Source organism: Pseudonaja textilis, chromosome 2 (genome assembly GCF_049901715.1).
Source record: "Pseudonaja textilis isolate UNSWEBS1 chromosome 2, rPseTex1.2, whole genome shotgun sequence".
NCBI classification, from domain to species: domain Eukaryota; kingdom Metazoa; phylum Chordata; class Lepidosauria; order Squamata; family Elapidae; genus Pseudonaja; species Pseudonaja textilis.
Genome location: NC_141991.1, coordinates 202749643 through 202765391, shown reverse-complemented (window position 1 = coordinate 202765391; position 15749 = coordinate 202749643). Strand labels below are relative to the sequence as shown.

The following is a 15749-nucleotide window of genomic DNA, read 5'->3' as shown; positions in this document are numbered from 1 at the left end:
GAAAGCTACCTGACTGGCTCACATGATTAATCTGTGTCTTAACCATGTGTGGGAAGACCCAGGCCATAGAGCCTAGGTTGGCACCTCCGACTCTACCAAACTTACAGCCATCCATCTGAATAAAGACCATTCATGAAATATGTTCATTTGGAATTCTTCTAGTTAAATTTTTGGTAACAGGTAATTTTATCATCTCAGAGTGCAACAAAGTTATGGGGAATGTTTGGATCCATAACAGTAATTTGTCACTGGGTTTTATTTTAATAATTGTGCTTAAATTTGATTTTGTAAGCTGTCTTTTTTTTTTTTTAGGGACTGTATGATTCTCTCTGCTTGACATTATCCTACATCACTACCTACACCTTCCATTTTCTCGGTTCGCTACATGCGCTGGAGGTACCGTAACCCATAGCTGCCGGGCGCAGTTGGCATGGCCCCTTTTAAGAAGGGGAGAGGGCACGAAGGGCAGTGTGGCCTCCCTAAGAGACCGCCCTCTATTCTAAACCTCCTCTTCAGACCCGCCGCGGCGAAGGCTTGGACGGGAGCCGCAGCTCTCGGCGACAGCGCCTCATTGCCGTCCCGGTGCGCTCCCTCTACAGCTCAAGGAGTCCGCCCGTGTGCGCACCAGTCCGGCCAAGGGGAGCGAGGCTCTCTCTCCCCACCACACGGCTTCCTTCTCATTTCAAGAGGGGAGCAGCGACCTTTCCCCTTCCGCGTCCCCACCTGGCGGTGACTCGCCCTTCCCAAGGCAGGTTCTTATGGTGAGAAGGAGGAGCAGAAGCCGCGATTGGGGGCAGCCGGCGCCTCCCGTCTGGCCAGGCGGCGGCGGCGGCGGCGGTGACAGGAGGAGGAGGAGCTGCGCCGGCGGAGCGGAACTGGAGCGGGTGCCGGCGAACATGGCGGCGTCGGAGCAGCAGCTTTCGGAAGCCTCAGCCGTTTTCGCTCCTCTCCCGCTCAGCAGCGGCGGCGGCGGCAGCGGCTCTGGGTCTGTGCCGGTGCTCTTTTGCTTCTCGGTCTTCGCCAGGCCTTCGACGGTGCCACACGGCTCCGGCTACGAGATGCTAATTCAGAAGTTCTTGAGTCTCTACGGCGACCAACTCGACATGCACCGCAAGTTCGTGGTGCAGCTCTTCTCCGAGGAGTGGAGCCAATACATCGATCTGCCCAAGGGCTTCCTGGTGAACGAGCGGTGCAAATTGCGCCTCGTGCCCCTGCAGATACAGGTGGGTGACGGTGAAAAAGAGCAAGGACGCACGCGCCCTGGCGTGCACGGGTGTGGGTGTGTGTTTGTGTGTCTCTGAGTGAATGCAGGAATAGCGCCGCCTCGACCGTTGAAGCGAAGGCCCCTCTCACCGTCGGGCGTCCAGTGGGAGCCTTTTACACCCAGGTTGCGCTGGGGGAAAAAAGGTGAAATCCGCTGGATAACAGCGGAGTGGCCAAAGGCACTCTGTGCGCACCTTCTGCAAGCCAGTTTTGGTTCTCTTAACAAAATAACTACATATGGTGGGTTGTATCAACTCTCTGAACCATTAAATAGCCATTCACAGTTTGTCCTAGTGTGTTGAACCAATCCATCTTGGCTTATATTTCCATCAGTTGTGACCCCTTAGAATGGAAACAATCTTTAACATGCATGTTGTGTAAACACGGGTGACATGTGAAGTAAAACATTTTGGTCTTGGGCATTTAAAAAACAAAGTTTTTCCAGCTTGTACACTGGTTTAGGTTAGTCCACGCAACATTGGTTATTCAATGTGTTATTCAAGGTTGCGTTATTCAACACATTGGTTAAACCTAATTCATTGGCTGTCAGCACTAAGAGTAACAAATATTTATAATGATTCACAGAGCTCATTCCTGCTTTGTGCCTGTGTAGGATCTATTATGTTAACAGAATAACAGGGAAGGAACCCTGGAGGTCTTCTAATCCAACCCCCTAACTTTACAGAGGACATAACCTCTGTAACGGAGGCTCCACTTCATGCTAGTTTATTGCTGAGGCAGATTAAAGCTGATCTAGAAAAAAAAAAAAGTGGTGTTTTCTATGCTGAATAACCATTCTCTGCTGTGTGAAGAGGATCTTCAGTCAGTGATCTGCAGGACCAACTTCTCCCACCAAACAATGGTTTCTATGCTATCATGGCCATTTCTTGGTTGGCTGTGGGAATGATCGAAAACTTGCCTTGCAGCCAGTTCAAGGGGACATTCACTTCTGCAAGCTCACTGTTCCCACTCTGCATAGCCCAGCATTACCTCCTGCTATAGGGATTTCAGCCTCCGTTGCTTTGTGACCTCATTCTTCATCTCATTTTGTTTCTTTCTCTCTTGGCACGCATACCCAGGAAAGTATAGATCCCTTCGTCTTTCCTGCTCCTCTTTCCTTAGTGTATCTTCCCTTAACCCTTGCTTTCAGTGCTTGCAGGAGAACATCTATGCGTGACCCAGGAGGGGAGTGAGGCAGGCAGCAGAGAAGAATCCCATTTCCTACTTGGGAAACCTAATCCTCATTATGTTAATGGCATCACTACTGACTCCTTGTTCAGAATATTCAGAAAGAGGAACGTTGAGTTTAATAATCAGTGAATTTCCTTTCGTTTTAATGGTAGTGGGAAAGTACCAATGGATAAAATTGGGTAAAGCTTGAGTATTCCCAGATCACACTTTAATGACAATTATAAATGGTGGAGGGAATGATAGTTTGCCATAGAAGCTGATCTTGGCTGAAGTGCCTTGTGATTAATAATAGGTAGCCAAGCACACAGATTGAGATCACCTGACCTTGGGGTACTGGGATGGCTAGAACTTATACGATAAATCATAACAGCTATTTGCATAGTGGCATTGTAAGTTGGAATGATCTCTGACTGAATGTTCCTAGGTTGAATTATGCGGTGCAAAATGTATGAACCAAAAGAAACGTTTGTAACACTGAGTATTAGAGGTTCTAAAAAGTAAATATAGGTAGCTTCAGATTTTCATTATCAGAATATAAAAATAAATGACTGTTACATAGTACATCTATCTCTTTATCAATTATTAAACACTGATTTTGAAGCACCCAAACATCTTTATAATCTTTATAATGTTATGCTGTTACTAGGTTCCATTTTAAATCAGGAAGAGGGCCTTCTCAGCTGCTGCCCCTGCATTGTGGAACATCTTGTCCTCGGAGGTGAGGAAAGCCCTCAATCTTTTGGCCTTCCACAAAGGGGTCAAAACTTAACTGTGTAACCTTGTGTGGAGGACACAGAGGCCCACACAACCATATGACCATCACCCCGCCTGTATTAACAACTGTTAATCCCCTACCTTGGAATTCCTCACCTTCTGAAATTTTTATAACCTTTTTATAATTCTAAAACTTTTAAGCCTAAATTATTCTGATTTTAATGTTTGATTTTATTGTTGGTATTATACACTGCCCAGAGACCCTTTCCAATGGAAAGGGGAAATAAATAAACAAATAACCAACTAACCAAACAAACAAACAACTGTAAATTTTACAGCAAGTAAGCATCTCTATGCAATAGCATATATTGTTCTTTTAGAGCTCCAGTGCTGATGATTATTGAAATAAGATCAACAGCAGATAGTCGATATGGCAAACTATTTGCTCTAAACCTCCTGTGCAGGATTTAGACTTACCCTTGCTTTTACTCCAAGAGAATTGTCTTAATTTACCCTAGTTGCAATGTCCATCTCATTTCTTATGCCATTCTAGGAAATCTCTATAAAATGGAGTAAAAGAGAAAAGAGTTGGCATTGCACTGTACTTAGAAGTCTGAATAAAACTTTCCTCATAGAACATGACAAGGACATTCTGGGTTATATTTTAGAACCTGAAATCCACTGTTAGTATTTCTTCACTAGTAACATCAGTCAACATTATTCAACCATTATTGTTCTGCCCTATCAGCAGTATTCGGTCATCATTGTTATGCCGTGTCAGACTTGACATTGCCACCATGATGTTTAAGTGAGGCTATAAAAGATGAGAATTTCCAATAGAAATCTATAACACTAGTACTTGGTGCTAGGGATTGAACCTCAGACCAGATGTGCAAAATTGGGTCACTTTTTCTTTTAAGGCAGTTTTTAGCCCTTGGAATTTATTGTTAAAGCATTCATTTTGGGTGTCAATTTACTTGAACCTGGACTTCTGTTACAACACAAGTATCGGTACTAGTCTGATACTGATGAATTTTTAATATCTACATTTTAGGTTTTTTTATTTATTTTATATTTATTTGTCAATTGCTTACAAGATAATAGGTACAAGTAAAAACATAGTTATGAATACATGGATACATATAAGAAAAAAATATATAAAAGAAACAATAGGATAGGGATGTTAGGCACATTGGTGCGCTTATGCACGCCTCCTACAGACCTCTTAGGAAAGGGATGAGGTCAATAGTAGACAGTTTAAGGTTAAAGTTTTTGGGGTTTGGGGAAAAAAACCACAGAGTCAGGTAGAGTATTCCAGACATTGACCACTCTGTTGCTGAAGTCGTATTTCCTGCAATCAAGTTTGGTGCGATTAACCTTGAGTTTGTATCTATTGTTTGCTCTTGTGTTGTTATGGTTGAAACTGAAGTATTCATTGACTGGTAGGACATTGCAATATATGATTTTATATACTATACTTAAATTGGACTGAAGGTGGTGTAGTTCTAGTTTTCTAAGTCTAGAATTTCGAGTCTGGTGGCATAAGGTATTCTGCAACGAGTAGAGGAGTGGAGAACTCTTCTTGTGAAATATTTCTGGTCATTCTCAAAGGTGTTAATATCAGATACGTATTATGGGTTCCAGAATGATGAGCTGTATTCGAGTATTAGTCTAGCAAATGTTTTGCATGCTCTAGTTATTAGTTTAATATTACCAGAGAAAAACTACATAAGATTAGGTTAACAATTCTTAATGACTTTTTGGCTATGTAGTTACAATGGGCTCTAGCATTTAAGTCAATTGAGATGAGTACTCCAAGATCCTTGACAGAGTTTGGATCATCAATAAGGTCTTGACTATTCAGCCTGTATTTTATTTTCTGATTTTTTTTTTGCCAATATGTAGGACAGAGCATTTTTTTGTTGAGATTTGAAGTTGCCGTTTGCTTGACCGTTCTGATACATAGTCAAGGTCTTTTTGAAGGGTAGAAGTATTGTCTGTGGTGTTGAATAGCTTTACATCATCAGCGAAGAGGACGCAATTGCTCTTGATATGATCACAGAGGTCATTTATGTAGAGTATGAAAAGAGTTGGTCCTAGAACACTGCCTTGGGGGACACCACTGTTGACAGGTACAGAATTTGATAGGACACTCCCAAATTTGACCATTTGTCTGTTTGACAGGAATGCTTCTATCCAGTTAGGCAGGTGTCCAGAGATACCGTAAGATTTTAGTTTTAGGAGTAGTTTGTCATGTACCACTAAATCAAAGGCTTTACAGAAGTCTATGTAGATTGTGTCTATTGCTTTGCCCCGAATGAATTGTTTAGTCCATATGTTTTTGCAGTGTAAGAGTTGCAGATTACATGATAGTTTTTTCCTAAAACCAAATTGTTTATTATTTTATGAGTATATCAGTCATAAAAATCATTCTATGTTGTTTTGATGTTATATTGTATATAGCATTTGTTTTACATCATAAAAAAGCAAGTCTATGTATATTTCAAAAAAGATTCAAGAATTTGTCATTTTAAGATTGAAGTCTTAATCAAGACATCTTGCATTCCTGCATTTGGTTCAGAAAGTAGTGCTACACTTTGAATGAATATTTAATACGCCTCAAAGAAGTTTCTTTTGCCTGGAATATTTTTTTTTAAAAACTCAGGGATATGCAGTCTTTTTTTGGGTCAAGGGCTAGATTTAGCCTTTGAATGTTTATGCAAAAAAGAGCAAATAAGAAGCAGCATTGGAACAGAAGGGGAGAAAGGATTAAATGAAGGATTAAAATTAAATTTTAAAGAGCCCCTTTATTTAAAAGGGGTGCATAATATTCAAGCTGGCTTTACTAGAGATTGGACTCTAAATAGACAGGTCTGGAACAAAATTTAATTTTTTTTGAATACTCTTAACTACATTTCACTTAATAAATAAAGAAATGAAGTCAATAAAGTCATATCTTCTGTTCCTTGAAATACTACATTTCAGCAGCAGCTTTTAGATGAACCCTGGAAATATTGTGGATTATATGCGTTAGGGAAAATATGTTCTTTTCAATCCCTCTTTCTTCTTCCATGGGCTAAATTACACTATATGACGTTTTTAGATTTTGCAATAGGAGTCTATGTTTAGATATCTGCTTTTTGTAATAACTACATGCTTACGTTCAGAGTTGCATAAAGAAGTATTTGGCATTGTTTTAAAATGAACTTCTTAATTTTCAGGAACTTGAAAGACAGATATACAATATATGTATGACATGTGTTTCCCTTTGATTTTGCTTGTTTGCTTGTTGCAGATACACTATATATTTAATTATAGTTCATGAAACAATTAATTAATAACACAAGTTAAATTGGTACTATTATAATCATATTATTTCCAGTTTCTTAAGAATTTAACTAGGGAAAAGTACCAAGACATGTTAGAATAGTGCCTGGTTCATTGAACTCATAGAACATCTTAAAGTTCTAGTGACTGCTTATCTATAGTGAAATCAGTTTTGATGTTGGCCAGAACCTAAAATAGAAAAACAAACCAGACATAAAACAGTACAGTTTCCTTTATGTATTTATGTGTATGAAACATCAATACTTTAATTCTGCTTGTTCTTTCTTCAGAAGTTAAACTTAGAGGGCATAGTTCTGTGAATGTGTACTCAAACAAAAGTCCATCTGAGTTGAATCAGGCCTACTCTGAAATATGTTAGGTTAGAATTGCAGCCTAAACGTTCTAATTAGCTTACACATTTTTAGGAATACGTTTATTCAAATTAATATAATATATTCCAAGTTAACACGAACGTATTTTCAGTCTGTTCAGCTATCACACAACTTAGTTATCATAAAGGTCACTTGCTTGCCAGAACACATAGGCAGGTCATAAATAAATTAATATTTATGTACTAGTAATATCAAATGTGTATAAAACTTGTCAATTATTCCAAGGAGAAAAATAGTGATCAGGAAATAAGAAAAATGTATTGAGGCAAATGGTGATAATGATTTTCACGTGCATATAATCACTGTTACATAGGAAAGAGAGTGGATTTTTCCCCCTGGCAACAGCTTCTCATGCTATGTGAGATACTTCTCTGAAGAATCCCTGAACTTTCTTTGAACAATAGGCTCTTCTGTGCACATTCATTTGTGAGATTTCTATTTCCCAATTTAAGCGTAAAATTGTACCTGAATCATTGCAGTCCTAGTTCAGCAGCTCAATCACACTATACCACAAAGGTTTACTTCTAGTGCTTTGGATCTAGCATTTCATTGAAAACATTATTGATGAAAAAACAAGAAAACTACACCTCAACACTTATATTTGAATGAGCAAAAACAATGAATCGCTAAACTTGCAAAAGTAAGCTTTAGTAACACGTGTAATAAATGATAGTATCTTTTTTATTATTTAATTTTCATATAAATCTCCCCCATAGTTACTTATTTTAAGAAGATTTTTAAAAAACCTGATCAATAAATAGAATATTGGTTTAAACTCCAAAGCATTGGATTCATCTGATAAAACATTCATAAATTTCAAAGATAATGATAAAGATACCAAAACTATATTACTATCTACACACTTGAAGGACATTTGGATTTCTCTCTCACAAACAATAACCTTCCTTACTAAAGCAACTTGGTTTTAAAAGAGAGGATTTATGACTTAGAAAATAGTAACCTGGAAATATTTGATTCTAAGATAGGATTAAATATTCTACTGAAAAAAAATAGTATGGATTTAGATTTCCACCAATTTAAAATATTTCTGTTTAAACAATGGGATCCTGAGTATATCTACTTGAATGTAACATAATTGAGAACAATGAGACAATTTTTAAATAAAATGGGATGGCAACCATAATAATTATTCTCTTCTTTCTTTATCTCAGATAACTACATTGGGTAATCTCACACCGTCTAGCACTGTGTTTTTCTGTTGTGATATGCAAGAAAGATTCAGACCTGCTATCAAGTATTTTGGAGATATTATCAGTGTAAGCCAACGATTGGTATGTATATTTGGTTCTTTGAAAGTCAAGTACTATTTTAATTGTACTATTATTGTTATGTTATTATTTAAATAAATTTTAATTTTTCTGGTTTTTTTTATCTTTTCAGCTTCAAGGTGCATGGATTTTAGGAATCCCAGTCATTGTAACTGAACAGTATCCTAAAGGTCTTGGAAGCACCGTTCAAGAAATTGACTTAACTGGAGCTAAACTTGTTTTACACAAAACAAAGTTTTCTATGGTGTTGCCTGAAGTTGAGGCTGCTATAGCAGAGATACCTGGAATCCGCAGTGTTGTTTTATTTGGAGTAGAAGTATGTATTTCATTTACCATATATTTATAGTTTTCCTCGAGCACCATTACTGCATTGAAATACGGTAAAGTATCATTTGTAAATATAATAATTGCTGATATGATTTATTTTTATTCTTTTTCAAGACTCATGTATGCATTCAGCAGACAGCGCTGGAATTAGTTGGCAGAGGTTTGGAAGTTCATATTGTGGCTGATGCAACCTCTTCAAGAAGTATGATGGACAGAATGTTTGCTCTGGAGGTAATTTTATTAGATAGTTATGTGGGATTGGCTTCAGTAATGGTTAGATTGTAACAGTTTTTATAAGTATTATAAACCTGTAGTTTCAAATATTTCTGTGGTGCAGAAAAGGAAAAAATATTTTTCTATTTCTTAAAATAGTATATTTGACTTCCCTACCATTGTTAACATCCACATAGTCTCTATTTCACTGGTTTCTTTTGCTGCAGTAACCGAAAATTAAAAATATAAGGATGAAAACAGAATTCATTCAAAGAAAACCTTGAAGTAGGATAGAAAACACGAAATCATTTCTAGAATGATTTAGTTTACTAAATGGCTTGCTAAAATAAAGGTGTATGACAAAGGTTTCAGCTGTCCTTTCTGCTTTGAGAAAGAAATCAATCTCACAAAACATAAGCCAAATCAATTTTAAATGTTTAGGGACAGGTGAAAAAAAATTATAGTAATACCAGGCTGACAATGGAGCAAAACCCCTACGGAGATTAATTCTTAAAATATTTCAAAAGGAACTAATGAATACCTGTGGAAACACATATAGAAATTTGCCAAAGCAGGATAATTGCATTAGGTAACATACTTTTATTAGCTATTACTTAAATGATATGATACCCTATTCTAGTTCTGATTTTTGTATACAATATAAATGATGAGGAATCCTAGTATTTGAGACACAGAACTCTGACACATGTGCAGTCCTCTTATACCAATAAAATAATAGAAAAAAGTATTTTAAAAAGTATTTTATTTTAAAATAATACTTTAAAGTATTTTAAAGTCCTCTTAAACTATTTTTCTTTTATTGTTTTAATTAGAGAAAATAATGATGGTAGTTACAAATCTTAAGATGCACCATTATCTTGGGATATATGCATGGATTTTTGTTTTGTGGAAGAAGAATTTATCAAGCTAATATAACTAAGTAAATTTTTGGGTTTTGATTTTTGAACTTTAGCAAGAACTGCCTAGCTTGTGCAAAGTCAATAATTGTGTCTATATTTTATTTATTAAATTGATATGCTGCCTGCCCATTTCTTTACCAAATGACTCTGGGCAGCATCCAGACCACACTTGTCCCCATTAAATTCAGGTTAGTCAAGGTTTAAGGTAATATAAAATGTTTGCTTATTACTTGAGGATTTTTACTGGCAATGTAATTTACAGTATCTTTTAAAAGCAAAGAAGGATATCTTTTCTATATAAACATTGACTATTATCAAAAGCAGTTCTGTTATTTTATTTTTTTATAAAAAATACTGAATATACCCAACATTTCTTTTTATCCCTAAATCCAAGGCATTTTAGAACAATTATAAAATATCAAGAATAAAAGACAATTACTAGAATTAACATTCTGCTAAGATCTTTGAAAGAAATTCCAAGCTCTTCCTGTCTTTTTATTATATGAGAAAGCATGTTTTCTTTATGGGATGGATTTCTCAGAATACAGACACAAAGGTGAATATAACATAAGAGGTATCCCAAGCTTCATTTATTTCATCAGTGGCATAAGGAACTGTCTGTTAGCAACTATGTGACTAATTTATATTGCTTTAATGTGCAAATCAATGCATCTATTCCACATGTAACTGTTGAAATATATTCTTTGTGAAAAGCAAAATGGACAAAGAAATGGGAAAATGTAGGAGTGGTATAACTGGAAGATGTTACTATCCAGACCCCCATAAAATTCTGCAAAGGAACGGGAAAAAATGACAATTGGATGATAAAAGCCATGCCCAGAAGCTATTTATTTATTAGTTTATATATAATTGCTATTTATTATCCTTGTATTATTAATCTAAAATGTGATTTCAGTGAAATGGGATTATTTTCAAAACAGTTGCTTTTCTTGTTTAAGATAAATTATAATGCACTGCTATGAGGAAATTGTGAACTCTGGGTTTATTGTTCAAATGTTTCACAGCAAATATAATAGGCTTTATTTGTCCGTTGTTTTTTTCAGCGCCTTGCTCGCACTGGGATTATTGTTACCACTAGTGAAGCTGTATTGCTGCAGCTAATAGCTGACAAAGATCATCCCAAATTCAAAGAAATCCAGAACCTCATTAAAGCAAGTGCTCCAGAGTCAGGACTTCTTTCTAAAGTATAAATACTCTTAAAATAATTTGACAGAGGAAAATGTTATGAATATATAAATACACTCTCATATGTAGATATATAATCTCTCATACACGCTTATCAATTGCTGCAATTTGCTTGCAGTAGCAGAATTTGTTATATTATGCTTTCCAGGTGCTGGTATATTCTATAGTTATAGCTTTTTGAGGCTTGGAATACCTTAGGGTTACTTTCTTTTCAGAACAAAGTTTAAAATAGAGGTACATGTTTGTCAGTATTGTAACCACTGATTGTAATTCAACTCCTCAAAAACAACCCTTGTATTTTTGTGAAACCTTTTTGACTGAATGAATAAATGAATAAACATACTGTGGAATTCTTTTACTTTTTGTATGATTAATGCAGTGACAGATAAACATGTTAATTATGTTTTAACATTCTATGAATGGAACAATATTTTAATCGAAGCATACAGAGAAGATGGTTGCTTAATCATTAGAGAAGGCAATATTATTAATGCATAGTTATTTGTGATATAGCTAGGGTGATTCTTAATTATTCAGGACTTTATTAAATGCTGTTGCAAAATCATTTATTGTAAGTTTTTAACTGGAAAATTGTATAATGTTCACTTCAAAATCCCAAGCCGTTCTGTCAATTTAATGAGAACATATGAGAGATTGATGACCCTGAAGTAGGATATTTTATTTTACTTTTAAATATTCAAAAGAAGATGCTCAAGCTTCTCATTTCCAAATGTTGAAATAACTTCTTTCTGGATGTGTTGAGGGATTTATTTTTAATCCCTGAATGTATAGATTTAATGAACTCCATCTGGTTTCTGCATTAATTCTGGTAAATTAAAGATTTAGTAAAACCTGCATCAGTTTTATGCTGCATTTTGAAATACAGATGCTGAATACTGTTTTTTTAAAAAAGCCTGATTTAATAGAGTGTTTTGATGTACTGTTTTATAGCTAGAAATAAATTTGAGTAACCCTGCTCTTGTTACAGTTAATTCATTTGTCTTATAAATGATTCAAAGTATTCTAACATTTATATGAAAAATGCATGTGGCTTCTTAATATGAAATATATTTTTGCAATATTGAAAACAATCATAATACAGATTTTAAAACAATAAACAATTCATAGTTGGAAACTTCTGAAACCTCTCTTAGCTCTTAACAGTCTACCACAAATTTTGGCTCTAAAAAGATACATGTAATATAAAGTTCAATCTTTGATTTTGCTCATAAAGAACTTGTCTCGCCAGTTAAATTTCCCTTTATCTTGAAAAATTCAGCCCACTGACCCAGAGGTAGCATATCATTTAAAACACACTTTATTTTAAAGAAAACACAAAGCTGTCACAAATTAAAATAAGCACAGCATGGTACTGAGACAAAGATAAATATTTTAAAGAATCACAACTAAATATTATCAAGCAGAGTAAGATAGATAGATAGATAGATAGATAGATAGATAGATAGATAGATAGATAGATAGATAGAAAGAAAGAATAAATGAGCAGCTGTACATAACTTATAAATGTATTCCAATATTTTGGACCATGATAAATGGATGTGCAATCAAAAACTCTATTGCCTCCCTTAATTCAATCACTGGGATTTTAACAACCTTATTTACTGTTGAGTATGCACAGGTGATATCCATAATGTTTTTTTTCATTTCTGATGTGAACAGCTCTACAAAACTGTAAGTGATTTCTCAGTTTCAGAATTGATTTGCCATGCAACATGAATGGTTTATCATTGAGAAGGAAAAGATCCTTTCACGTGGTTACAGTTCTGCACTATGCCATTTTCTGTTAGTAAGATACTATATAAAAAGAAACTGGTTTCTTCAACAGAGATGTCCAATGACCATGACTACCTGGTACTTAACAGGTCCATGTGGGATGCAGGTAGGTGATATATTTTGTGCTATTTATATATAAATCATTCAGCTTCTTGTGGAATAAAACCTACCTCTTTTATTAAGACTATTATTCTTCAGAGATGTGTTCCTTAGGCTAGATAAGGCATAGATGTGTTGCTTCATAAGTTATCAACTAGGAATCTTCCTTTACTATCCATTACACTTCTCCCATGAGAGAGACTGAGATTATTGTTAAGATCAAATAGATCAGGGGTTGCCAACCTTTTGGACCTCAGGGACCACTAAACTCATAATTTTAAATCCTGTGGACCAGAAACCCTGGGAAAATTCCCCCAAAAATCTGCAGGAAAATTCCTTACCCCGTTTTCCTACCAATTGCTCATTCTTTATTTGGGATTGCAGGATACCATCTCCAGCTCCATTCTCAGGGTGGGAGACGGAGAGAGAGACTTTTGGCTTCATGCAAGGAAAGCAGCAGAAGCTTGCTTTTTCTCCTCCAAACTCCACCAGAAATGAGTCTTTGTGAGACTTGTCACGCCGGCGCAGCCTCTTGGAGCAGGATACCTTGCAGGGTCCCAAAGACTCATTTCTGGCAGAGTTTGGGGGGGCGGGGAGAAAGCTGCTTTCCTTGCGTGCAGCCAAAAGCAGAAGAAAGAAGCGGAAAGAAGCAGCCTGGTGACCAGGCGAGGTGCATGGGGCGAGTGTGGCAAGTTCCCCCCCTCTGCCCTTTCACCCCTCCCCTCACTACCTTGTGTTGTTCACAATGCAAGCGAAGCAAGCCTTGTGTTCCTGCGGGCCATGTGGGTGGCACAGCCTTGTGTTCCCATGCATCCTGGATTAATTGCTTTGGGGGTGACATTTCTCTGCAGACCACCAAAATTTTCTTAGAGACTACCAGTGGTCCCCTGCCCACTGTTTGGAGACCACTGAAGTAGATAGTGATAAAGTGCAAATGTGGTCCTTCCCATTAAGAAAAGAGTGTTCTTGTGTTATCACAGTGCTTCTGGAAAAATCTTTACCCAGAGTTTCTAAGCCTGGTGCTCGAAAGAAATTGTGCTCTGTGTTCCCCTTTGAGAATCCCCAAACCCTGAGATTGAAGGCATCTCACTTCTAACTGTATATTAGAGAAAGGAAGAATAATTTGGATCACTGGGTTTGGGGAGGTGGTTCTGTTTTTTGGCACGGTATTAAGAAATCCATGAAGAAAAAAAGGGGAAAGGAAATATAAAAAACTTCGAGAAGGAATGGATTCAATTCGATTCATATAGTTCCTGGAGGAGATGTTAGCCTTGCAGCTCTAAATATATGAGGATTCATCCTCGTGGTTCCCTAACTCTAGCACAAACATGCCACAAATAACCATTTTTATATGATAGCATTATGGCATTGTTGGCATTATTGACCATTTTAGGTAATTGTGGGCCTATTCCCTCCTCTGAGGTTACTATTCCCTCCATGACTGCTTTGTTTGGACTGCAGGAGAGGGGCTTGGGATGAAATCACCCTTCCAAGTTTATTCCCTGGTGCAATAAATACATGTTAAGGGATACAGACTAGGTAGAGAAAAAAAATAACTGATGAATTTTGAGATTTGCACTAGCTAGTAAACATTTGCATCCGTTCTAGGGAGAGCAGTGTTAGTGGGAGCCAATGCAATTCCACATCCAAGTTATTTCACCGTGTTTTTATTCAGGTAAGCAAGCTGCAGTTTCTGGTAATCCATCTGTTCAAAGCAAGGAAAAATAAACCTAAGGAGATTTTGAAAGTCCCGGGATCATGATACAGAAATACATTGGGTCTGCTGGAATCTGCAGCTTTTGCAGGTGAAAGAAATTTTCAGGTTAAAGCCAAGCTGTTTTTCCTAAGCATGTTTGAAGTGGTGGTCTCAATGTAGATTATCCCATAGAATGGAGCAGGCCAGATGCTGGTAAACTATCTGGAGGCTATTTTGAGATTCAGAGAATTCACCTCTATTGTTACAAGGAGGATGGCTTTAGAAATGAAGCAGTCAGAGAAAAGGCAGGAAGACATTGTTGGTTCCTTGATTTTCCTGAATCCTTTGTCAGTGAAGCCAGGAAGAGTTGTACAATGTAAGCAGTAGTACTGAAAGCATAGCTATTTCTTAAAATTACTGCAGTAGAACACAACAGATCTAAATTCATGTCTAAATTCAGTGCCCTTGTTGATGATTGTGGTGGTTCTGTCACCTAAATCTTGTTTTCCTAGAATGCAAAGTACAGAGGCCAAAGCCTAGCAATGAAACATCCACTGCTTGGAAATATACTGTATTCTTTCTTATCATCAGTTTTCTTCAAGATAAATGAGTTTTCTTCAAGATAAGTGGTAGGAAGTGAATCTCATATACAAATTATAATTTCTAGAGAAAGGCGAAATCAAATATTTTGCCTTGATGACCTCCTTTGAGATATTGAGAACACTTTTTATTGTTATTTTGCAAATTGGGAATATTTCAATTGCATTCATGAGACTCCTTAAATCATAGGAAACTGTGAATATATTTTTCACCTAGATCACTTCCACAACCAGGCAATGGTTTGAGCAAACTTTTTACTGAAATTTTTCTGGAGATATTCCAGTTTCTATATGCAAGCAGTTGTTGGGAAGACTTTGTGGTTAAAAAAATGTAGCTAATCAGTACTCTGTGCTATAGAGTTTGCACATGACTGGGCCAGGAGAGCAGGAGGTAACTTTTTAATGTAGGTTGTAACAACAAAAAGCAATTGAGTTTTGCTGGTATTTAGAACTCTGCATTCTGTTTCCATTTGTAGTGTAGTAGTAACACTATAGATTGCTATTTTATTTAATAATCTTAATATAATCTTAATATTCATGAAAAACATTAAACCATCTTATGGATTTTCTTATGCTCTCCTTTCATAGTTTACAATTTTTGTTTCTTTGCAAGCTGATAGGCAATGAGACAAAACTCTATCACATAATAAAATGATATTAAATATTATTTCAGTTAATGTAAAATAAAAAATATTTTGTATAGCAGAAAAACATATTTG

At 36.4% G+C, this 15749-nt stretch overlaps 1 protein-coding gene across 1 annotated transcript; it reads left to right on the top strand.

The window, feature by feature from the left end:
- Positions 1-519: 519 nt before the first annotated feature.
- On the top strand, positions 520-11818 carry ISOC1 (isochorismatase domain containing 1). Its single transcript, XM_026703953.2, has 5 exons — positions 520-1223; positions 8060-8179; positions 8289-8492; positions 8618-8734; positions 10701-11818. Exons 1-5 carry the CDS (start codon positions 759-761, stop codon positions 10845-10847), a joined length of 1053 nt encoding a protein of 350 aa, XP_026559738.2. The 5' UTR covers positions 520-758; the 3' UTR covers positions 10848-11818.
- The last annotated feature ends 3931 nt before the right edge of the window (positions 11819-15749 follow it).